A 27066-nucleotide genomic window follows, 5' to 3' on the forward strand; every position below is an offset into this window, starting at 1 on the left:
ATAAACCTAAAATGACAAATTACACCAAACAAATATAAACATTGAAAATGTTTACCCTTTGTGGGGGAGGCACCAGAAGGAGCAGGCCTACTGGTTCAACTTTCGGATTTGATATAGGCTTTGTAAAGAAAATAGATTGTGCAAGGTTTGGTTCAAATCGGACATAGAAAAGTGTTTATACCCTCATTAGTCATAAGGCCGAGGTTATAAATATTGCAATCTATATTGTGATCCGAAGAGACAGATATACGGTCATGTCGAAATCATTACACTGATACTTAAATGTCAAGAAAGCTTTCTTATTGCTCTCTGTTGGTTATGAACCATTTCAGCTCCAGCGAGATCCATTGTAGTTTAAATTTCATCAAATGTATAGACGTTTTAACCGAAGGACCATAGAAATATCAGCGATCCCTCGAAGTTAAGCTATTCTTCAAGAAATCATTGCTGAGGATATTGGTTATTTAGTAGAAATCGGTACGTGTTGAGACCTCACTATAAAGACAACCCGGTGATCTTAAAAATGGCGGCGAAGTTGTCATATCCATATAAATTCGTATTCCTTTAAACCTGTCTGCATTGCATATTTATTATGTGTGACCCATTTCAGCACCAGCGAAAGCTACCCCTATTTCACGTATTTTGACGGTTTCGGCTACATTTTCCAACCGTGGTCCCGTAAAGCAAAATATATAGGTACAATACGCCTTTTCTACAGAAAAAAATCTGTCCTCAGACCTGGAAAAATTTTTTCATTAAATAAAATAATCACATAAAATCTCACGTAAATGAACATAAGCAATTACAAATTGCTCTCTATAGAAATATATATTTCCCATTAGCTGAGGACTTCCAATCCAAAGAAAAACTCAGAAGAATTTTTGATACAAACATATATCCTTTATAAACGAGCTGAAGATTATGGTTTCTTCATAGACGAGCAGAAGGGAGCCTCTAAAGACGAGAGGAATGGAGTATTTTTAGACGAGCGGATTGGAGACTTTATAGACGAGCTGAATGGAAACTTTATAGACCAGCGGAAGGGAGTATTTATAGACGAGCAGAAGAAAAAATAGGCGACTTTCCAGAAAAATCATTGCAGACACTTATGACTTAACAGCAATAGGTCCGTAGCTGATAAATGTTGGGACCATGTCAAGATGAAGTGCAACGAACCCAAAACCAATTGAGGACTAGCTTTGTGGCAAATAACCACATTAACCGTCTTCGTAATCCATGTTATTGACACTACGTCCCTCAGGTTCTATGGTAATCCACTGTTCATAAGTTATCAATTGCTGAGATTTGAAATGGAAGTTTGTCAAATAATGACGATATAACCAACGAACCGAATACGTTATTATTTTCATGTGGAAGGTTTCATAAAAATATGGACCAAATATGATATGCTATACACCCGACAATTCGATTCCGAATATCCTGTATTTCAGCAATCATAACTATAGATAAAATAATATTTTTCTATTGGGTAAATATCATGTCAGTATCTGAGGACATTTTAATAATGATCTTAGCAGTTACTTATTTATCCTATGGGAAAAGAATGTTATTCTCAGTTTCTAATGAGTTTCCTGTTGAAAAAATTGCCCTCAATAACAACGATTTTTTCATAGAAGTTTTATTCTAAATAACTGCCGATTTCTTTTCTATAGAGACTCAGACATAACAATTTTTTAGGTTCCATTAAAAATATGAACCAAATCTGATACTCTCAACCTGATTCCGAATGACCTGAATCTGATTTTCCGCAATTATTCCGGAATAGAACCCTACCTATAATAAAGGTAAAGTATTTTTGTAGAGAAAATGTAATCGCATCCCCCAAGAAAATTTTGTCTCAGCTGTTCTAGGCTCCAAATTGTTTTTTTTTTACAGACATCAATATTTTCAGAACCACAGTCAAATATTGTTCTGTAGAAAAAAATTTAACAAATTTAAAATGTAACAAATTATTTCTCAAAAAATGTTATATAAATTATATTCTTCTAATGGAGATAATATTTCAAATCCTTACCAATTCTCAGACCTTGAAGAATGTTGTCATTAACAAAAAATCAGAATCAGAAAATATGATTTTTTTCTATAGGGATAAATATACTGGATTTATTCTATATAAATCCAATCTAATCAGTCCCGCAGCAAAAATTTTGTTGATAACATAAATAGGGTTTTTCTTGAAAAAAAACTGTCCTTTACCAAATAAAAATGTTTCTAATACCAAAAAATCTGACTTCTGTTATGTAATATTTTTTCTCTCAAAAATCTACACTCTGCAGTAAATAAATATCTGACCTCACTTGTTGAGTTTTTATTTTATCTATAGAGTACTTTATTGCTATAGAGTACATATTACTCCTCATCTCCTGAGTTGAAGCTCAGGGAGCCTTTATAGTGTAGGGTGTGTTTTCTGGATGATATTCACATCCAGAAAAATTACCATTAATCGCTGCCGCAGCCATTCCTACTTCAAGTTCCTATATAATGCATCGGATATAATTTTGGGTGTTTAAATTGTGGATGAAATCTTCAGAGATGATATTTTAAATCTAATTCCGTATTTTGTTCTTCTAATGAAGGTAATACGTCATATCAGTACCAAAGGTATGAATATGCAATTTCTATCACCTTCCACAAGGTTTTTGGTAGAAGAAGAACCCTTTTAAAGACATTTTTCTCTCATCTAACTAAGTAATTGATATCTCTCCAGTTATTCAAAGACAAGTACATTAAAAAATATGAAACTTTAAAATCGAATTCCCTAACACTTAACATTTTAAACAAATGAATTCGTAATTTAAGACATATGTATATGCCCTAACTAAAGAAATTGTGTTGACGGCGAATATCAACAGCAACCACCAATTGCCATGCCACCTTCAACTCATTTGAAGTTGGTTAAGACATTAATCTTATTAAGACTACGATGAAAAACCAAACAATTTACATAATTTGGGAACTTTGGAAACCGTTTGATTGATTGCCTTATTTTGTTACAAAATGCCTTCAATATCCAACCCCAATACACACACATCAACATGGAGCACGCACTGCTCTTTGTCAAAAACATCTTTAACCGCAACACTACTCCACAGTCTACTTGACTAGACTATTCGTTCATTCAGTGGTTGTGAATTTCATTTAAGTCCATAAGCCGCCTACAACTTCTACATCAATTGAATATTCTATTAAATACAGGGACATGACAGCAAAAAAGAAGAGCTGATCCAACACATGTTTGCCAGCCTATATGCATATGTATGAAAGTATGTCTCTGTGTGTGTGTGGTATATCATTTTGCGGCTGTTGGAATAAAATTGCTTGTGCTTAATTATGTACGTAATTAATATTCTTAACAAAAATCTAATTGTTCACAAATTTGCTCTCTCTCATCTCAACATAGCCAGGAGAGTTTGAAAGCAAAATCATGCCACCACACACACAATTATCCATATCGTGAGTTAGTCAGCCAGACATTCAGGCACGTTTCATATACGCATTCATATGGTATTTAGAAATTCCTTGCATCCGAACACTTACACAAAAACAGAGAGATAGGTAGGGAGAAAAATGTTTAGCTTAGGATGCGTTTGTTTTGTTAAAAAGGAAATTCTTCTAAATAACCGCAGGAAGCTTTATTCTACCACTACAACTACTCCTTCATGATATTATCATCTGTCTATTTGTGTGCTCATCAAATAGAGCTGTTAAAACTTTGCTATTTGTAAGGAAGATATTCTGTGTTAATAGGAAAAGGGTTAGCGAGGTTGGTTTACCGAGAAAGGAGAAATGTTATGAAATTAGGTTAGACTTTAGATAGATAAATATATTTCCTGTCTGTCATACACGTAGAAAATGTTCAATGTGGTTTAATGTTTTGACAAATTTTCGGCATATATGAATGTTTTATGCTCATTTTCTAATCGAATTACCTGGAATTTGGTATTCTGGGCTTCTGAAGAGTGTTAAAGGCACACTTTCCTATTGAACTGACTGAACTGCCGAAAATTATAAATATATGGTCTTCCCTAAAGAAATCTGTCTTCAGACCCTGAAGAATTTTTTCATTAACAAAACCCGGCAGAAGCTAGCATGAAAATACAATTTTGTTCCTGTTGCTCTCAATAGCTGAGGACTTCTGATATAGAAAACAAATCTGAAGAAATTGTTCTGATGCAAAAGTATGTTCTTTCTATAGAAAATGTTTCTAATGCAAAAAAATCTGCCTTCTGATATGCCATAGCCTACACACAGAAACACTCTCTATAAACAAGCTGAAGGGAGTCTCTATAGATGAGCTGAAGGCAGTCTTTGATAGACGATCTGATGTAGGAAGTCTCTGATGAAGGGAGTCTCTATAAACCAGTTGTCTTTCATAGAGGACGAGTCATACAAAGACAAGCTGAGGGGAGTCTTTAGGGTGAGTTGAAAGTCAGAGAATCTGTATAAATGAACTGAAGATCAATGGGCCTTAACAGGCAAACTGAGGCTCAGCGAATCTTTATACAGAGCTTAAGGTTGGGCAATCTCTTTCATAGACGTGCTGATGCAAGGAGTCTCTGCTGAAGGAAGTCTCTATAGACAAGTTGAAGGGAGTCTTTCATAGAGGACAAGTCATTGAAAGACAAGCTGAAGGGAGTCTCTAGGGTGAGTTGAAGGTCAGGGAATCTATATAGACGAGCTGAGGGTCAGCGAATCTTTATAGACGAGCTGAAGGTTAGGCAATCTCTATAGACGAGTGAAATTTAGTCTTTATAGATGAACTTATGAAGGCATTTAACAAGGAATTCCGTCCTGTAGGCAGTATACATACAAAAGGGAAGTAGCAGGTATTCTATTTATAAAGCAATTGTTGAAGGTCGTCTATCTATAAAAATCCATTGATGGTATTTTTATAACGTCTATAGAATATCTTTAAAGTGTCTTCCATCTAATGGCGACCTTTATAGGTCTTCGATGCTATGTCTTTTATACATGCAGATAATTCAAAAATTCTACCCATCACTCCTTTTTCACAATCCCTTTTATTATAAAAATACACAACAGAGCTTGCATACACATATCTATTTTATACACAATCGACATATTCTGACTCCTGTTTAAAAGGCATTCCTTTTTTGGCCCCAACATTGTGGGAATTGAAGCGGGAAGAATGAATGCTTTTTAGTTCGAAAAACAGGTGGTGGATAATTGTTGGGTGAATGTAAGCCAAAACAGGTAAAAAATCCTCTTTAAAGACTAAAAAATTCAAAAAAGTGAAAGAAAAAAAGACTACCAAAACATTAAGCGTATACAATTTTCAGGTTATTTGCTGAAATTTGTTTCTACTCACAGGGAAAGCTACAGATAAACTGAGGCGAAACGTAACGAAACTAAAAAGAATTTTTTTGTTACGCAAACAAATACCTTTAGCAAAGGAAAAACCAGATTCCTCTGTTTGGAGCTTTAATGTTTGGTGTTGTTAGGTTTCCCTCCACCTTTCCACCATTCACTACGGCAGCGCATAGTTGTCGGTATTTAACATAAAATCTGTTGTTAATTTTTATACGAAAAATTCCAGCTTTTTATTTCGCTCCAAAATAACATTATTTTAACGGTTAGTAAAATAGCATAGCATGGTTGGCATGAAATAGAATAGATTAAAGGCATGTTTGGGCGTGTGTGTGCGCACTAAATGGTAGTAACTAGGTATGGCAATAACCCAAGGGCGGGAATGTTAGCTTTAAATATATAGAGTAAACCAAATAGCAAACATATAATGTATGTAGTTTGCAAGGTATCCTTATGGACCTCACAGAAAGGAGTGCAAGAGTAAATATCGAATAGTAGGGTAGTGTATGAAAAAGATGGAGGGCATCTAGGGACCAATTTGTTAATTTGCTTTCAAATAAATTCAAATGAGAGTTCGCTTGAATGGACTTTATGTTCAGCGGAAACAAAATGCGAAGGTTTATAGTCTCGTCTTCGCAGACGAGCTAATGAAAAAATGGGTATAGACCATCTGAATGGAGCCTCCATAGATGATCTGAAGGAGTCTCAATAGAAGATCTGAAGGGATTTATGGACGAGCTGAGTGGAGTCACTATAGACGAGCTGAGGGGTGTCTCTATATACGAGCTGAAGGGAGTCTCCATAGACGAGCTGAGGGGAGTCTTTATAGACGAGCTGAGTGGAGTCACTATAGACGAGCTGAGGGGTGTCTCTATATACGAGCTGAAGGGAGCCTTTACAGGCGAGCTGAGGGGAGTCTCTTTAGACTGAAGAAGCTGAAGAAAGTTTTTGTTGAATAGATTTAAATGGAGTCTTTACAGGCGAGCTGAAGGGAGTCTTTACAGACGAGCTGATGGGAGTATTTTTAGACGAACTGAAGGGAGTCCTTATATACGAGCTGAAGAGAGTCTTTGCATACGAGTTGAAGGGAGTCCTTATAAACGACCTAAAGACGAGCTACGGGGAGTTTTTATAGACGAGCTGAGGAGATTCTTTATAGACGAGCTGAGGCGAGTCTCTATAGACGAGCTTTATGGTCTTTATAGACAAGTTGAAGGGAGTCCTAATAGGCGAGCTAAAGGGAGTCTTCATAGACTTCCTAGATGATGGGAGTCAACCAGGGTGCATAAACCAGTGTCCCCGCTTATATACCCGTTTTCTGCGTTTTCGTGTTTGTAAGTCATCTCATATGATGGACTCTCCGTTACTATTACATACTTGTTCTTCTTTTGAGAATTTTCAAGCAATTCCGTTTTAGTTTGTTTAAAATAAGTGAGCCAAAAAATCTGTTGCCTTTTAATTCAAAGTAAGCTTAAAAACTATTCCTGTAAACATTTTAAAATAAATATTCGTAATGGAAATGTTTGCCCCTAATTCCCTAGCTCCGTAATCCTTTTTAATTATTATGTTTTTCAATTTAGTTTATTAAAATACTACTACATACGTATATAAATTCAACTTAGTTCGTTGAAAATACACTAAAGCTTATAAAAATGTATAACCTTGCTGGTGCAAGACGGTAATAAACAGCGTTAGGGCATCCATGCTAATAGCAATGTTGTATACGATAAATTCCAACTGGCCAAAAACACAATGCTGCTGGAGTCTTATAGCGGAAGCAAAGCAAAACATACTTAATACAAATAAACTTTATTAACTTGGCTTATGTTGAACAAATGGATGAACGAACAAACGAACGAAAAACAAAATAAATAAACAAAATCCCAACACATTTTGTGCCCATGCGGAATAACAGCAACAAAAGTCTTCACCAGCTTGGAATATCGGATATTGCTGCCAAACAAAGAAGAACTTTCATTGGCTATAACATAAAAATGCACATGAAGACACTAAACTACGCTAACGGATAACAAATTATCAACACCGTCGTCATCGTTCTCATCATCATAGTCATTGGAATTTTCTTCATCAACGTCAAGGTAAAACCAATATTTGTTTGATGGAGGGCAGGAAGACCAGCCAACAGCAACATCAACAATATCAAATGTTAACTGGATGGAGTTGGATTATTTTTCCTAACAAAACCCGCGAGGTATCCTTGTCAGTGTAGTATTTACTCACACACACAACACAGAAATGAACGATTTATTCGTTTTCTCACATTTTCGATTTAGCTGCTGATGTTCTGCTTTGTGTTAAATTTTATTACGCAATATAATGGGTTGTCATGGAATGAAAGAGGAAATGTGGCATTAAATGTATGAAAAATGTATTCCAAAATAAGGGTTCTTTGGAGAAAAAAATACTTTTCCGGTAAATTCCGGATTTTGGTACTACACAAAATGTCCCTATATCCTTCTTTAGGTCCTAGGGAATTGTGAGGTAAAAACAAACTTGGCCTTAGCATCAGAGAAATGTCTTCATTACCCAATGGAAACGTTCATAAGAAAAGCTGTTATATATACCAAAAACATCGTTTCAGAATTGTTCCGAGGAATGGAAGAGGGAGGTAATGGAGAGGGAGGTAATCTCCCTTTCAATAACAACCCTTATATGGAGACTATCCCCAAAAGGGGGGGGCGTATATTAATAATTTTTAGTACGGAGATTTGCTACCAAATTGGAATCTAAAATACCGATTTACATACAATTCAATTGAAAATTTGGAGGTACCTTTATATGGGGCCTACCCCAAAAATTGGACCAATCCCTTAAGTTCCGAATATTTGGAGAGTACAGTAATGTGGGTGATACCCGAAAAAGTGAACTGATACTGATCATTTTTAGTAGGGAGATTTCGTATCAAATGGGAATCGAAAATACAAAATTAAAACCATCTCGGTTAAAAAATGTGGATAGGCTTCCCAGGGGGATCTGGTACCCAAGGAGAACACAACATACAAATTTCCAGTTTCAAAAACTTGTCTAAAATCTCCAAATTACTCCAAATTTGAAGATACTATTTTATGGGGGCTATCCCAAAACGTGGATCGACAAAGCCCATCTTCGAACTTGACCTGTCTGCAGACAAAAGACAACTCTAAGCAAAATTGCAGCTATCTATCATAATTCCTTCAGAAGATGAACGGACATGGATAGCTGCAAAATTGCAGCTATCTGTCATTAATCCTCCAGAAGATGGACGGACATGGATAGATACTTTATAAGGACGTAATGACAAAATTAATATACCCTCCATACTATGGTGGAGGGATAAAAAATTTACATTCGATAGGACATTTTTCTATAGGAACAAATCCGCAGAGAAGATTTAATAACCTGCACCAACACCTCGCAAAATTCAGCGGAAATACCATAAGGAATATATACTCTTGATCAAAATAGAATTCTTTGGCGATCCGTCTCTCTGTCATATTACGGTACGTCAAAATTATTGATATTTTGGGAAGTTCGTAACAAATTGACTCTAATTCGGATCTTCATTTTGTAGATAATATCCATTCCAAAAATTACAATCATTGACTGGATAGGGATTTTGTTCTATATTTTGATTGGATATGTTGGGTTCTCATTGGTTGTCAAATTCTACCACCAAAACTTTAACATGCCACAGTCCTCACATGCAAGGTTAGGTATTTGGAATGTCCTCCATTAACGACACAAAAGTTGGACGGAATTAAAAAATTTTTAACTTGCCATTAAAAATAATTTTTCCTCAGGCAATACGGATATTTACTAATAAATGTTCTCGGTCAATGGAAATACTACATGATGATTTTTCATACGGGATTGCGAAGTAATTAACATAGGTACATGCATTCGCATAGTCCCCATATTTGGCCCCATTTTTTTGGCATAATGAAATTTCTAACCTCTAAAAGCCTATTTTCATTTCCAACCGAAATGTAGATAATTCTATATTCCGGGTTTAACATTGTTTCTATGTAGATTTATATTTTACCGCTATTATATCCACCAATATATGTTCAGGTGGAGGTATTTTTCTTAAACAAACATATTTATTCAGAAAGTTACTTGTTCTACATATAAAAAATATTTGTCACAATCTCAAAAATCTGTGTTTCAAAGAAAAATTTTACCTCTCAATTCACCCATCACAACCGTATGTTCCATCGAAAATTCACAATACATACCATACCATACGGTACATAAAACATACTTTTAGCTATACATTATTCTGTATTCGCTGATATCTCTACCACTCTGTAGAGTGGTAGTTGATTGTGCGTTCAAACTCATAAATCCCTCGAGTGCTAACACAAATATAAAGAGGATAAATGTACACTAAAATAAATATATAAACAGAACAGAAAACAGTGTACCACGGTGTGTGTACGTATGTCTACTGAGATAAACATTCATAAACAATATCACACACATACACCAAATCATCCTTATTTAACAACATACACCGTGTGTGGATCACACACACACACCTCGACATTATTCCAGGCATCAAAGTTAAGTTATTTTGTGGGTCGGTTAAAGTACGTGTCCTTTATTCCTGAAAAGGGGATCAAGTACAATGTCGTTATATAGAGGAAGACAATGTATATGTGAGTGTGTCCGTGTTTATGATGTGAAGGTTTAGGGCTTGAATGGATTTATTGGAAATACTTGAAATTAGAAAAGAATAACATTGTCTCTCGTCTTTTTTCATTTTTGACATGGAGGCTTTAAGTTGTTGCAACTGTATTTCGGGAAAAAAACAAGATACGATATCAAAAGAAACAGTTAGTATGTGTCAATGAACAGCAGGTTTAATATTCGTAACATACTGTGTATTTTGCAACATTTAAATTCAAAAAAAAAAAAAGATCTGAAGTATTATGGAGTTCTTGGTTTAATGGCAACACACTCACCCTCATATAAAGTCTATCATTCCCATTGCAATACGCTGTAATATTCTTCGGAGACCCCTTAAGCATATATTCGTACTCAAAGTCTGCTGAAATCACGACAGAACTAAAAATATAAAATAAGTTTTAGATTATAGAATATTTTGTATTGGACACGGTCCTTATTTGCTCAATATACTTCCATATATCGCTCCACTATAAGGCTACCGACCTTTAAATATTGTGAAAGTCCAAACCACATTTTCGAATTAACTGTAATTTAAAATCTTGATTTTCGGACGATGAAGAATTTTTTTCAAATTGGTACCCAATTTGACAAAACCTTCATACAAATTAATCCATTTTCGTCATCGCCTTCATTTTAAAGACCCAATACCCAATTAAGGAATTTTTAAGGTCTTAGGCGCATTTCCTTCCAACCCTGGAAGCCAAAAAACTCGTTCTCAGAAATTGTTTATTCTTTTACATAGTTCCGACAAATTGTAGGTATTTTTAAGTTTCGAACCGAAGTAAATATATTTGCCACTCCGTGTTCTGGTTCTGGGTAGGCAAACATTTTTTTTTTTTCAAAAATTTTCGATATAGTCCATGTCTTATCTTTGAAGATCCTGACCTCGCTTAAGGCTTTATAATAGTCCTTGTCACAATTCCCAACAGAAATGTATGAAATTTCGATTTCACATGCAGGATCCGCTCCTTACCTGCATTTCTCTCTCGTCGTAACTACAAATTGAAAGTTTATCTATTGACATTCCGGGGTTTTGGAGTGTAAAAATTATGACATAATCTGCCTGTGAAGGTTCATTTTGATACTAGGGTAAATTTTTTGTGTGTGTTTTTTTTTTCTTTTTTGGTAACTACATCACATGGTGCAGGAACCGTCCTATTGCTAATTTGACATTTTGAGTTTTTTTTTTTAATTTAGGCCCATTCAAGGTATACCCACCTTGGATGATCCGCACTATTTCCAGTATTTTAAACGTTTCAATCTTCAAACCAAACTGACTGCAATTTGCCATACCACATTTAGGCATAGCCTCCATATTAGGTATTGTAATAGTCCAATGCACATTTTCCAATCGAAGTGGCTGTTAATGGACATTTGGAGTTCTTGGTGGGTTAAAAATATATCCTCAGAAACTTTTCAATGTAGATTCATGTTCATAGTCTCCATGTCAAGGACCCACCTCAATTAGGGCATTTGATGACCCTAGGCGTTTTCTCCAATTTTACAAATACGGATATTTTGACGTAGTTTCTATATAGATGTCCGACCTATGTACATTTTACAAGCGATATAAACAGCACTTTCAGAATAAAATACCTGTTATAAGGAACAGATCAATATAGATCCAGGTTTTGACATAGCATCCAAATAAAGGTCCAGTTCCATTTTAGATATTTTGATGGTCCACAGGTAGTTATTTAAATTTGGTTTTCGGACTCTTGTTTTGCAAAAGAGCTCTTCAGCATATCCCAAGGTCCATATTCAACATGTGTAATTTACTATCGGAAATTGTCTATCCTACTTGTCTGTTATTAGGAATTTTGTTTTCTCTGAGGAAAAAACATACTGGCAAAAAAATTTAATGCAGGACCCATTTTAAGTGTTTATAACGAAGACCGTAAAAAGTTTGGCCTGGTCCAATTTAGTGGCCTTTATACTTGTAATATTTTTCTTGTGTTTGTACACTCTGTCTGAAATCAGTGATGATTTTTCAGGATATCTATTCTGTTACATTTCCGTAGAAGCATTTACCTACCTATCAGTTTTTATTTACTGATTCTAAAGAAAAAAATATTCATTAATTCTCTTGAAGCTGAAGTATATCCACAAATTTAGATCTATCCCATGGTAGAGGTATTAAAAATTTAGACACCATTTTCATTTCATTCTTAAGTAACATCGCACCTTGATAATAAAAGGCACACACACAAACACTGATAAATGAACGCATGCATTTGTTTCTCATATCGAAAAGAAAATATCAAACTACCCTGAACTGATTGGCTGGCCATCATTCAGCATTCCTCTTGGCATTTATGAACTTTTCCAAATGTCAATTTGAACGAAAATTTCAACTCAATTCAGGCCATGGCATGTCAGGACACCATGTCATACTTCAAAACTTGACTATCAATATTCTCACATTGGGTAGGTTATACTGTTGCAGCAAACAAAATCCAACAACAAAAAACAGAAGGTTATTTGTTTTGTTGTTCGTCGACCGAACGTTTGGGTTTTATACATTGGGGTTCAATTAAACTTTTCAAATAAATCAAGTAACAGCTGCAATACCTTTTTGGTTTTGTAGCTTTCCGTACCTTCCCCCTTCCTCCCTAGGCGGCTCCATAATTCTTAAAACAAACCATGAAAAACTTTATTTTTTTCTTTTGACCAGTATTTGCGGAATCGTTTGCACACTTTTGAATAAATATGCACGAAAATGTGAAATAATAAATTTTGAATGGGGCCAGATGTAAAAACAAAAAAAAAATATCGGTTACACTCTCGCACACACACATAGTTACATTGTTGTAACTTTAGTAAGCTTAAAAGCGTAAAATATGGCCTTATCCCTAGTCCCATTGCTGTCCTGGAAGCGAAGTTAAGCTTTTTGATTTGAGATACTTTATCAATGTTAACATTATGATATTTGAAAGGCACCTCTTACCACACCACCACACCGACACCTCACTATCGTTGCCGGTGCCTATCCCCTTAACGCTTAACTTACTGCCGTTGCATTTACCAAAGGACACTAAACGTATTGAAACTATAAACCAAGACACTATAATTCACTAGACATTAGATTTGGTTTTGCCATGGTGGTCGTCTCCAATGGCAAAGGAGGACACGCAGCAACGAAACTACAAGCAGCATAATATATATAGTCTCCCAAGAATACTTCACAATATTGTTGCTTTTGTAGAACACATAAATCCTTATCGATTTCCCACAACAACAAAAACAACTATCGAGCAAAAGTAAAAATAATCGAAATAAATACTAAGAAAAATAATGTCCTTGTTGGTAAGATGAAAGAAAACAACGTCGAAGCAGAAGAAGTCAACAATGCAAAAAAAAAAAGAAATTCTCTCATTGTGTGAGAAATGAGGAAAAAAGTGCTGCTCGAAAGGACTCTTCAAGTATAATGGAAGGAAGAAGAAGTCTACATGTGTATGCATTTAAGTATCCTTGCCTTGAAATGAATAGCAAAAATAAAAACGGAAAACCATTGTCAACAATTTATGACAAAACATGCAACAAGAAAATGAAAACAAAAAGTCATAATGATTTATTTGTGCAATAATATTGGTTTCTGAAATGTCCTCAAAGCGTAGTCATGATCTTGAAAATAAATGAAAACAACAACTAAATACGCAACTAAGGAGGAGACTTTGCAATTAAAAAAAAATATTTTAGACGGTTTAAGGAAAATTTATTATTGGAAAATGTTATTAAGAAGTGCGAATATTATTTTGAATACAGTGGTTAGGATACATAATTGAAGCATATTGATGATGTCCTTTTTACCCTATATTGGAATATTCCTAAACAGAAATATTTTTTCTAGAGACGTATATTGAGAGGATTTTTCCTAATCTCACACAACTACACTATAAATTAAGATATCAAAAATAAGCAATTGGCTCTCGTCAGGTCTGTGGCCTGAACATAATTTGATGGTGATCGAACAATTAAACGGCCTTTGGTGCACTATTTAAATTAAATCGGCTGAAACTATATATGGGAACTATATTTTAACAGCATTCAATCAGATCTGATACTCGCCCTCCAATACATATTGCCTTATATTAGGTTGGGGAAAAATAAATCCATTATGTTTTCGGCAGATGGCTGTACTGATAGATTTATTGTAAAGTATCGATCTAACATTTGACATTTCGCAATAAAAAATTATTTTGCTTTTTTTTGTTCATTCTGTTGTGAGTTACAGGGTGTTAAAAATTTAAATGAACAAAAAAACAATTCGGTACATTTTTCAGTTTTTATTTGAGAAAGGCGAAAATGCAAGTCAAGTGGTTAAAATTGGGAATGCAATTTTGGTTTCGTAGATTTCGTTCAGGAATTTTTAATGATAAAAACGAACCTCGCGCAAGTAGGCCGGTCGTCGAAAATGTCGATAAAATCAGAGAAATAATCGAAGATGACCGGCATGTTAGCTGTCGTAACATCACTCAGGTGCTAAAAATCTCCCTTAAAACTATTTTAAACCATTTACAATTGATCAGAAACGGCCAGAATTAGCCAACAGGAGAAGTGTCGTGTTCCACAAGGACAACGCTGGGCCACACACATATGCAGTGACTCGATAGAAACAGCTGGAGCTTGATTGGGAGGTTTTAATGAATCCGCCATACAGTCCGGACTTGGCATCAAGCGATTATCATCATTTTCTTGCAGGACTTCTATGAGAGGGACATTATGAACTTACCTTTAATATGGAAACAAATCATACAACAAAACGGTGCATATTTGTACCAAATCGGACATACCGAAGCATGTTAAATAAAGTCCTATAGTCCGTATAAAAACAATAAATTTCTTTTTCTCCAACCTTATATATGAGAGAGAGAATATATAAGAACTTAAGGATTATATTTGGCGATTTTAACCAAATTTGGCACGCCTCGCTCTAGGGTGTGTCAACTTTAAATCAAGAAGTATAATGTTATTTGTGCTACAATTACAATTACCTAACTTGATCCAATATTTACTGACAATCATATTGTCGTTGCGACTATGTGAGTTATAGCTGAATCAGAACCGATGTTTGCCAATAGTAATAGTATTCGTCCTTGGGGCAATGATAGGTGGTGTGTAAAATTACGTTACAAATATACAGAATGGCAGGACATTCTTCAGTCCACATAAATGGTAAAAAATCATGGTTTTCAAAAATCCCAGTTATTTTAACTTTATTTTTTAAAGAAAATATTGGACGACATAAAAAATCATAAAACAAAATCCAACTAATTAAGTTCGGCTGGACCGAACTATTTATACCATCTACAATGAGGTGGATATTTAAAACATCATTAATCGTCATTAATTGCGGGTTATGACAGTCCAATTTTTGGTACGAAGATATGAGACAGCTGAATACGTTATCCTGAAAAGTAGACCGAAGTCGATATTTTTTGTAGGGAGATTCGGTATTCATTGGAACTCAAGCACCAAATTACAGTCAATTCGATTCAAAAATGTGCCCAAAATAATGGGGCGTGGCGTTACATGTGGGACGTACAAGTAAATCAATGTTCATAATTTTAATAGAAAGATTTGGTACCAAATGAGTCAATTCGGTTGAAAATTTTGCCCAAACTCTCAAAAATACCGAAAAATGGGATCTATCATAAAAAGTGGGCCGATTTTTAGTAGGGAGATTTTATTTTCAATGAGAATTCCAAATACTAAATGAACAGCCTTTTTGCTTGAAGAAGTTGTCCAAACTCCCAAAAATACAGAACAATGAGGAGTATCGTTTTATGGGAACTATCATAAAAGTGGGCCGATATCAATAATTTTTGGTAGGGAGATTTGGTACCCAATGTGAGCTATACTCTGCGTGGACCGATATATAGCATTTTCAATACCAAACATACTAGGAGTAGTAACTATGTATGTGTAAAATGTCAATGCTACTTTATCATACATATTGCGGGTCCTATCGTGATTTCAACAGATGGACAGACAAGAGGACATGCATAAATCAGCATATATTTTTAGCTGTACTTATGGTGGAGAATATGATATGCTTTTGATGTTGGAATCTTTGAGGTTTTTGAAAGGATCCGAAAAGTATTAGATTTTGCGAGTTCGTACACAAAATGGCGAGATCGGGAACTATAGTCTTCCCTGCCATACGAACATTGCCATACATTCCCCACTAATAAATGTATGTTTTTTATAAACAAACTGGGATTCAGCCTGATTATTTTGCAAAAAGAAAATACAAATGGTATCCCAAATAACCCGCCTACACTCCTGAAGGTATCCCACAATTTTTTTTGCCTGAAGTCTTGGGAGAAGCTCGAAAAAGGAAGGAGAAAATCGAATCATTGTTCACCACGACATTGAGAGCTTTTCTCACCCATCTGCTCATTTCAGTGCCATTTTGACTTGTTAATCAATGAATTCGTTTTATTCGGGCATATAAAGCAAAAATGCGTAGCCAGTGATTGTCGTAACTGGGAAGCGTTGTGAGGTTTACTATCGAAATATTGCAATATTGAGTGGAAGTTTGAAGTACTTTAAGAGTAGAAATCGATTTGTCATATAGAAATAGTTGACATGTGAAGGATATCCAAAAGGACATAAAAACTTTTCGTAATTTGATATAATTCCAATCTTACACATAACCGCCATACAGTTTAAGCACTTTTTCATTTATTTGATCTCAGGAATTTTGAAGGTCTAGAACCGGAATTTTGGCAGAAAATATTTTCTTTGGAAAAATGTTTCATTGAAGATATAAAAGCGTTTGATCCATCCGAACTAATCGTAATTTTTAGCAGCCTGGCCTTAATTTTCAGCAGCCAGACCTTAAAGGTTTTTTTTCATTACATGGTTGTGTAGGTCCCGCCCAATTTTTTGGTATTTTGAAGATTTTAGTCGCATGTCCTCAGGTCTAGCCTTAGCATTTTGAGTTACTGATGATTTTTTTATTTCAAAGCCCACTTTCAAAGGTCAAACTTAATTTATCTTAAAAATCCTAACCTAATTTGGAATATAAGTGGTTTTAATATGGAATTTAATTTGTTCAGAGTATAAAAAGCTCCTAACAGAGAATTTAAAGTATAAATTTATATTTTGATGATATGATATATGAGGGTCCCTACCCACTCTTGAGTATTTTGAATGTCAACCTCATTATAGATTTATAATACGTTCGGCGAGATTAATCTTAACGACGCTATTACTCGCTATTTATTGAACAAGGGTGTCATTTTAAAGGACCTCTTGGATTCTGCAAAACTTTGCAATTTTTCTTTTATCGAATTTTCAAGGAATATATTTGTGTGCTCGATGTTATGTCTAACGAAATATCTTTTATTTTTCATTTACTAATCACAACTATAACGGCATCATTTTTATGCGATATTTTTACGTATGTACAATTACTATATTTCGGTAGGAAAATGTTCTTAGTGTTTTCTTAAAAGATATCTAAGAATATATCGAAGGTAATTTTATACTACATATAAAAAGTATTTTTTATGTGAATTTATAAGTGTTCTCCATAAAATATATTCTTAATTTAGATCTAATAATCCAAAGATTCCTACCAATAATCTTATAATAATAATATCCCATGACTCCTACTTTCATAAAAATTCCACATGACCATAATAACCTGGAAAAAATGGCAGGAATTTGTTCGTTATCCTTCTACACTCACTGTATTCCGCTGATACCCTGTGTAACCCAAAAGGAGATCAACGGAAAAAAAACAAAAGCAACAAAACACAATTGTTTTCCTTTCACATACCAACACGATTACAAGACGAAGTAGAACAAAGAAAAAAAAATGAATATAAAATCACAAGAAAAAACAATGGTATTAAGTTTTTTTCTTCGTCATCTTATCCTTCGACCACGCTGTAGTGGTCTGGTCCTTCTTCTGATGTTTATTGTTGTTGTTGCTATGGCAAATTGATTTAATGCATAAACTTTGCTTTTAATATTCTTTACTCCTTCGCCTTATGGCTTCAATAAAGTTGCAAGGTGGGGGTCATATACGGGCGGGCAGGTTGGTGTGAGAAGCACAGTCTGATAGTTGTTTCCTTCCACCTTTCCTTCCCTTTTTTTTGAGTTTTCCTTCTTGCAAATCCTTTGAAGTAATAACAGCGGTGTGTGTGTGGTTATTTTCTTTAGTTGTTTTACTTTTTTAAAAAAGATTTTTTTCGAAGAATTATTTTATGGAATTTTATGGCTGGTATGGTATGTTGCTGCTGCTGCAGCTATTCGTTGGGGTTTAAGTTTTTATGTCATTGACAATTTATTTTTGTTTAACCGAACCGCACACACTTTACACACAGAGCAGAGCGACCGAACGGCCGCCCACCTCCATTGGGGGTTTTTATGCTATTTCCCTGAAACTTTTTTATTTGGTTTTAGTTTCAAGTTGAAGGAAGTTTTTCCTCCTCTTATATGCATTTTCTTTTTTTGTAGTTGTTGTTGTTGCTTTGCCAAGATAAACATGAACATTTTTGTCAATATTTTTTAAGCTTGCAAAGAATTTTCTTCTTATTTATGAAGAGCGAGAGAAAGAAGTTAGTTTTGAGTAGTTTTAACGCTAAGCCATGGATGACTCTAGGGTTGGATCAGGTTAAAGGGAATTTCACTTTGCGTTCTGGGTTTGGTTTTTTGTTCTTTCTTGTTTTTGTAGTTAAAAATGATTTCCTTCCTTGGTAAGTCTTGTACGTAATACCAAGTTACTAATCTGTTGTTGACAGCTGTCATAAGTTTTAGAATGTTTACAAATTCAATTATGAAAAATATCTTTTGTTTGAAAATGGGAATGAAAAAAATAATTATTTCTCTAAGTTTAATTTCAACAATTAATCTAAGAATAATAAAAATAATATTTTTTAAAAAAACCCACATTAAAGTAAAAATAATTTCTCTTTTCTTTTTGCAGATGATGAAAACTCCCACATACATGCCATACTTACCAATGACAACCTAATCGATGGCACCATTGAAACACCCACTGAACAATATTATATAGAACCATCACACCGCTATTCATCGGATCTGCATGAATCGGGTGTGCACACGATTATCTATAAGTTAAGCGATGTAGATCAGCCATCAAAATCATCAAAGGCCGAACACTGTGCCAGTGAGCGACTCAAACGTAGTATGTTAATGGATGACCTGAAACGAAGAAAGATCAATGAAAATGGAGATGAAGAGTTGAGAGGAGGCTTTGGTGGTAATTTGAATTCACAAACAAAAGAACGTGTCAAAAGATGGCTGCCAGAAGAGGTAAGTTATCACAAAAACTCTAAAAATAATATTTTTATAGGACAAAGAAAAAAATTGCTCATCCAATAAAGGATACTTTTTCCACTATGGGAGACTTTTCGTCTGTAACTGAGGAAGACTTTTCTCTATAGAAAAAATGTTTCAATTGAAAAAATTTCTCTGTTACTGAGGAAACATTTTTTCTTTAGAAAAAAAATCCTCAGTTACGGAAGAAGACTTTTGTATAGAAAAAAATCAGTTACTGAGCACAATTTTTTCTATAAAAAGTCTCAATTACTCAGAATAGTTTTCTTCTATAGAAAAACATTCTCAGTTACTGAGGAGACTCTTTTCTATAGAAATAAATTCTCATTTCGTGAGGAGATTTCTTCTCAATAAAAGAATATTCACAGTTACATTGTCGACTTTTTCTATAGAAAATCGTTCAGGAATAAGGGAGATTTTTTCTACAGAAAAACAATTCGTCGGTTACTTAGGAAAACTGTTTTTTCTATATCCTCAATTTCTGAGTCAGGCTTGTCTGAAGAAAAATTCGTCAGGAACTTTTTCTGAGGATAACTTTTTGTCTATAAAAAATAGTCAGAACTTCTTCCTAAGGAAGACCTTTTTATGTAGAAAAAATAATCGTCAGGACTACTTCATGAGGAAGACCTTTTTTCTTAGGAAAAAAAATCTTCAGAAACCTGAGGAAGAGATTTTTCTATTGAACAAAAAAATCAGGGTCCTGAGGAAGAATATATAAATCACCAGGATCCTAAGGAAACATTTTTTAAAGAAAAATTGTCAGTACTACTTCCTGAGGGAACCCCATATTTTTAGGGATGCTTCCTGAGGAAATCTATTTTTCTATTCGAAAAATTCGTCAGGAATGCTTTCTAAGGAATTATATTTTCCTATATAAAAAAATCGCCATGAAGCTCCCTGAGGAACCCCGTTTTTCTATAGGAAAAAATTCGTCAGGAAAGGTTCCTGAGGAAGTTTATTTTTCTACAGAAGAAAAAAAATCGTCAGGAAAGCTACCTGGGGAACTCTGTTTTCCTATACAACAAAAATCGTCAGGCTTCTCGAGAAAGTCTCTTTAAAAATCGTCGGGAATGCTTTCTGAGGAAGTCTATTTTTCTATCGAAAAAATGCATCACGAATGCTTCCTGAGGGAGTCTCTTTTTTTAGAGAAAAAAATCGTCAGGAATGCTTTCTGACGAAGTCTCTTGTTCTATAGACTTCAGGCATGCTTCCCGAGAAAGTCTCTTTTTCTATAGAAAAATTCGTCAGAAATGCTTCATATTCTATAGAAATAATTCTTTAGGAATTCTTCCTGAGGAAGTCAGTTTTTTATAGAAAAAATCGTCAGAATTCTTCCTGAGTTCTTCAAAAGCTCGTCGTCAGGAATACCTGAAAAATAATTTTCTTTATCATTATATTGGTCTTATAAATTTTGAAATTTGATTTGCATTTGATCTAAGGATTTTCTCCTAAAGTCATTATCCTTATTAAGACTCAAAAATACAAATAATTGCATATCAAATTGACTTCTTTAGCATTTCGCATATCATCATCTTCTTCAAAATATTCTCACGTACAACACTCATCAGACTATGTTATTATTCAGCAGACACAGAAAAAAGAACATCATTACCTTTTGCTTTGTTTTTGTTGTTTCCAGCTGACAGGATTTTAGGTACATATGTCTGTCTGTACGATATCCGTACTCAAAGTCAAATAATTCTTCGAGACATATTCGATAATATATTGTCTGTTGTGTTATGAAAATTTGCATATTTTCGTGACTTATGTATAGAGAGTGTGTGGGTGACACACACACGTTTCTGAAATTCTTGGTTTTTGCATTTTTTTTATTACTTCCACTTTTTTGTGAGTTTGTCACCATCCAATAGAACAGAGGCATTGATGCTGTTGACGTTGGAACAACACTTCTTGCCCAAATATTAAATATCCTTAAAAGGCCGTATTATTGAGTGCAGGTGTTCGTTTTTGTTTTTTTCTGACAGAAGAGCAGTCAGCCACATAGCCATTTACTGGCTTTAAGTGGTACTATTTGTCAATTCGTTTTTAAATATACATTTTAAACGTCAATTGTCCCTGGTGTACATGTATAATCAACTTTGGGTATTTTACACCATTTCCAATATGAGAAAAATAGGAAAAGAGGTAGCTCAGTTACTGAAGAATTTACTTCTATTAAAAAATATACTTCCTCAGGAATGCCTGATTTCTTTTTTATTTAAACTTCCTCAGGCAGTCCTTACGATTTTTTTTCTATAGAAAGTTCCTGACATTCTTGTCCACAGAAAAAAAGAAGCTTTCCTGACTATTTTCTTTTAGAAACAAATCTTGAAGGGCAGTTCAATGAGGCAATATAAGTCTTTTTATAAAAGAATTATTCCTCAGGCATTCCTGACGACGATTTTTTGAAGAACTTCTCTATAGAAAAAGAAACTTCCTCAAGCAGAATTCCTAACGAATTATTTCTTTAGAAATATAGGCTTTCTCTGGAAGCATTTCCGATGAATTTTTCTTTAGAAAAGCGGACTTCCTCAGAAAGCATCCTGAAGATTTTTTCTATAGAAAAAAGGACTTCATCATGAAGTAGTCCTGAAAATTTCTTTTTCTATAGAACTATTTTTTAACTATTTTTTATAGAGGAACGTCTTCCTTTTTTAGAAAAATGGACTTCATCAGCAAGCATTATTAACGTTTTTTTAGAAAAAAAGGCTTCTTCAGTTTTCCACAGAAAAAAAGAAAAAATGAAGCATTCCTTTAGAAAAAATCATCCTCAGGAAGAGCCGTCCTTACGAATTTTTTCCATAGAAAATCTCATCCTCAGGAGTCATTCCTGAAGATTTTTCTATAAAAAGGGGCTTCGTCAGGTTCCTGTCGAAGTTTTTTTCTGCAGAAAAAAGGGGTTTTAGGTTTTCTATAGAAAAACTAAATTCACCAGGCAATTCTGTTCTCTTAGGCATTCCGAAAAAAAATCTTCAAGTTTCTGACTTATTGGTTTTCTTTCCTCTGAAATGGGGTTTCTGATTTTTTATGGCAGTATGTTTTCGAGTGCATTGTACCTTCAATATTCCCGTGTATATTTCGTATTTGTTTCCAACACTCTTCAATGTTCTCCCCCTAGAACACCGAACACCATTGTCGCGCCCCACATGTACGTGTGTAGTTGTTTTGATTGACAGTTAATTTACAAAAATTTACATAATAGAGTCAAATACAATTTTCATGTGTTTCGTTTTTTCGCTCTCTTCATTTTGTCCCTGGTGGTGATGTTACACGAACTCCAGAGGATGTCAATCCATTTGAGCAGCAACGGCAACACTTGTGCCCCACCAAAAAACCGAAACAGAACAAAAAATAAATGAATAAAATTTTATTATTAAAATTTAAATTCGATTTTTTTCTATCGAATGCAATGTAAATGAATGCAAAGCAAGGAAACCAAGAAAAAAAAACACACACACAATTGAATAGAGTTGATTTTATTCAGTTTTTTTCCTTCTTCTTCCACACTTTATTAAAGTACTGGTTGGCATCAGGTGTGGATAATTTAATTTTAGTTTACATTTTATTATTATTATTTTTCGTATAACTAATTTTGATTTTCAGTACAAAAATAAATAGAGTGGAAATGTATTCGATAACAATTGCTCTTAAAAATATTTCCTTTGCTATATATCCAAATTTTTTAACTAAGGATTTTAATCAGTTCAAATCTCCATTCTAAATCCCACATATGCTTTAATTGAATAAATCGTTATGTAAAGATATATTAAACAATAAATTAAAGTCGAATCGATTAAATAGCCATGCTAAATACAAAACACAACAACTAAACTTTGATGTGGTCTTGTAAGAAATCATTCTCCCCAAAGCCCCCCTTCCTTTCCACTTTAACCCAAGGAATTAAATTGTCAGCTACTTATTCATGTATTGATGTCCTCATCGATTACATGAACATATTTAACTTTACTTTGGATACCCTCAGTACCGCACACACACAAAGATACAATAGCAACAAATATGTAAATTCATTTGGTTAGAAAACGAGGTCAGTTGTTACAAAATTGCATATATACATACTCATACAACAGAGCGAGAGAGACAAATACGCATATATTTATATGTATGTATGTTGTGATTTTTTGTGTCTTTACTTCGTTGTGTAAATAGAGGGAGAGGCAGGTACACTCATCCTTTTCGTTTTTCACATTTTCTCTCTATTTATTACTCGGCAAGTACTTCATTATAAGCCTTCAACATGAACGAGTGGTAAAATAATGTTCCTGCCACACAGGGTATACAGTATTAGGTCAATGAAAAGGGACACATGGAACACGTAGCCTCACTGCTTCATATTTATATTATTTTTAGTAACTAAGAGATTTGTGTTATAGGAAAGAGCTTACCCCAATATCTAAGAGACTTTTTTCAATAGGAAAAATGTGTCCCCAAGAAAAAAAATTGTCCTCAGTAACTATGGGAATTTTTTGCTATAGGAACAAACATGTCCCCAATATCTGAGAATTTTTTTTTTATAGGAAAATGGTCTCTCTCAGTCAGGCTTATAAAAAAAAACTTACTACCTCAGGAAAGACTTCCTTAGAAGGATTAACTATAAAAATCATACTACATCAGTCAGGATTCTGACTTTTTTATAGAAAAGGGGGTTCCTCAGAAATAATTCCTCACGATTTTGTTCCTATAGTAAAAGGTTGAAGAATTTCTCCTACATGAAAAAAATATGCCTCAAGGATTTTTTCTACAGAAAAGTCTTTCTAAGACAGACCTGATGAATTGTGTTTTATATGCAAAAAAAGTCCTCAGGAAGGATTTTCAATAAAAAAATACTACAACAGGGAAATTCCTGACGAATTCACGGTATTTTTTCTACAGACTTCCTCAGGAAGATATTTGACGTTTTTTTTCTATAGAAAAAAACAGTCTTCATCAGAAAGAGTTTCTGACGAATTTTTTCTATAGAAAAAAATGACTTTCTCAGAAAAAGTCTACATCAGTCAGGATTCCGACTTTTTTTTATAGAAAAAGAGCCTTCCTCAGGAAGAGTTCCTGACGAATTTTTTTCTATAGAAAAAGAGCCTTCCTCAGGAAGAGTTCCTGACGATTTTTTTTCTATAGAAAAAGAGCCTTCCTCAGGAAGAGTTCCTGACGAATTTTTTCTATAGAAAAAGAGCCTTCCTCAGGAAGAGTTCCTGACGAATTTTTTTCTATAGAAAAAGAGCCTTCCTCAGGAAGAGTTCCTGACGATTTTTTTCTATAGAAAAAGAGCCTTCCTCAGGAAGAGTTCCTGACGAATTTTTTTCTATAGAAAAAGAGCCTTCCTCAGGAAGAGTTCCTGACGAATTTTTTTCTATAGAAAAAGAGCCTTCCTCAGGAAGAGTTCCTGACGATTTTTTTCTATCGAAAGTAAGCCTTTCTCAGGTCCTGACGATTTGTTTTTTATAGAAAAAAGACTTCCACTGGTCCTGACGATTTGTTTTCTATAGAAAAAAGTCTTCGTCTGACGTATTGAAGAGTTCCTGACGAAGTTTTTTTTATTTTTCCCTAGCTACTGAGGAATCTCCTATACAAAAAAGTCTTCCTCAGCAACTGAGGAATTTTTTTCTATAGAAAAAAGTCTTCTTCAACAACCTAAGGATTTTTTTCTGTAGAAAAAAACCTTCCTCAGCAGCTGGGGATTTTCTCTATAGAAAAATCATCAACAATTGAGGATTTTTTATTCAACATGAGGCACTCCTGACATTTTTTATAGGAAAAAGCCTTCATCAGGAAGCATTCTTTAAAAAATTGACATCCTCAACTTCCCGATGATTTTTTCTATAGAAAAACTAGAAGAATGTCTGACATTTTTCTGGCTACCCAAAAAGGACATTTTAATGTTCACTTTAAATTGCAAAAGTTGGCCGTGTATGCCATCCTCACAAGCCAAATACAAAGGGGGACACTAAAAATGACTAAGCGGGCTTAACAAAACTTTTTGTTGATATCAAATAATATAGAAGAAGACCAAAGAGAGAAATGGCCAGAAACAACAACAGAATATGGGTACTACTTGCCTGACTGCCTGCATGCTTAGGGGTAATGGTGGCCAACATATTTTGCTGCCGGTGGTGGTCTGTCCGTTGCTTCGGTCGGCACTGCACAGCAAACTTTGCTGCTTCATTCATTTTTCTCTGTTCTAACATTAGTGGTTGCGGTTGCAATTTCTAACTTTTCGGAAAATGCAACACCACACAATGTGATGAGAAACTAGACAACAGCAACAACAACACCAGCAGCAACAACTGTTAGTAAGGATAACAACAAAGAATACAAATAAAATGAAGAGACGAGAAGAAAACTCAAGTGAATGAGAATGAAATGAATGCATGCAAGCAATGAAACCAAACACATTCACACAAAACATGAAGAATAGAAAAAAATACTTGGCAACGACAACAACAACAGAAACAAAAACCAAAAGAAAGACGATATGAAAGGGTAATTTTTCTTTTGGCCAAATAAATCCAATTAAAACGTCATTTATGTTTTGTTGCCATCGTTGTTGTTGCTGGTGCTGCTGCTTCTGCTTCTGCTGCTGTTAAGAGTGCTTACGGCCCTAAAGTCCCCTCTTTTATTTAAGCTAGTAGACCCCTGGGGCCGCCTAACCACTTCAAACGGGAATAGAAACGTGAATTAAAGAGAAAAAAGACAAAAAACACACACACAGCAAATGAAAACCCTACCTTCAATTTACATTCACCGGAACTGAAAATGAAATAGTAACTGAACCAAGAGGAAAAAAAACGACAAAGAAGAAAACAACTCTAGCTGAAGATGAACACAAATACAATATGGCCTGAAGTGGCTTTATGCCCACCACTGGCAGGGAAGGTTTGTGATATTTGCTTCTGGGGCGGGAGAAGGAAAATATGTGTGGATAGGAAATTAAATCCACGGTTTTAAATTTAATTCCTGAAAAAAGAAAAAGGACTTTGCAAAAAACCCGCGGATTTAATTAAAACCATATAAAAATCCCAGAGGGTGAGGGATTTAATAACCAAAAATTGGATACAAAAATAGATACATTTAAGAGGAACTGATGAAGACATTGACAAAGAAATCCTCATATACTGAGTTTTTTCTATAGAAAAAAATCAGAAATTTTTGTAGAAGAAAATAAGTCAGCAATGAGTAAGACTTTTTTTCTATAGAAAAAAAAATCGTCAGGAACTGAGTAAGACTTTTTTCTATAGAAAAAAATTTGGCAGGAACTGATGGAGACTTTTTCTATACAAAAACATTTGGCAGAAAATGAGGAAGAATTTTTTCTATAGAAAAAATTTCGTCAGGAATTCTTCCTGAGGAAGTATGATTTTACTATAGAAAAAACAATCGTTAGAAATTCTTCCTGAGGAAGTCTGTTTTTTTCTATAGAAAACAATTCGTCAGGAAATCTTCCTGAGGAAAGGCCTTTTTCCATAAAAAAATTCGTCAGGAATTCTTCCTGAGGAAGGCCCTTTTTCTATAGAAACAATTCGTCAGGCATGCTTCCTAAGGAAGGCCCTTTTTCTATAGAAAAAAATTCGTCAGGAATGCTTCCTGAGGAAGGCCTTTTTTCTATAGAAAAAATTCGTCAGGAATTCTTCTGAGGAAGGCCTTTTTTTCTATAGAAAAAATTCGTAAGGAATTCTTCCTGAGGAAGGTCATTTTTCTATA

At 34.4% G+C, this 27066-nt stretch overlaps 1 protein-coding gene across 1 annotated transcript in view; it reads left to right on the forward strand.

Annotated features, from left to right (window-relative positions):
• Nucleotides 1-18733: 18733 nt before the first annotated feature.
• LOC133324874 (uncharacterized) overlaps nucleotides 18734-27066 on the forward strand; it is a 66870-nt gene continuing 58537 nt past the window's right edge. The window contains exons 1-2 of the mRNA XM_061533704.1: nucleotides 18734-18749; nucleotides 18980-19329. Coding sequence (XP_061389688.1) covers nucleotides 18734-18749; nucleotides 18980-19329 — 366 coding nt within the window. The remainder of the gene's footprint in view (nucleotides 18750-18979; nucleotides 19330-27066) is intronic.

The sequence above is a fragment of the Musca vetustissima genome, unplaced genomic scaffold (genome assembly GCF_032173495.1).
Source record: "Musca vetustissima isolate MV318-11 ecotype Yass unplaced genomic scaffold, APGP_CSIRO_Mvet_v1 utg15496, whole genome shotgun sequence".
NCBI classification, from domain to species: Eukaryota; Metazoa; Arthropoda; class Insecta; order Diptera; family Muscidae; genus Musca; species Musca vetustissima.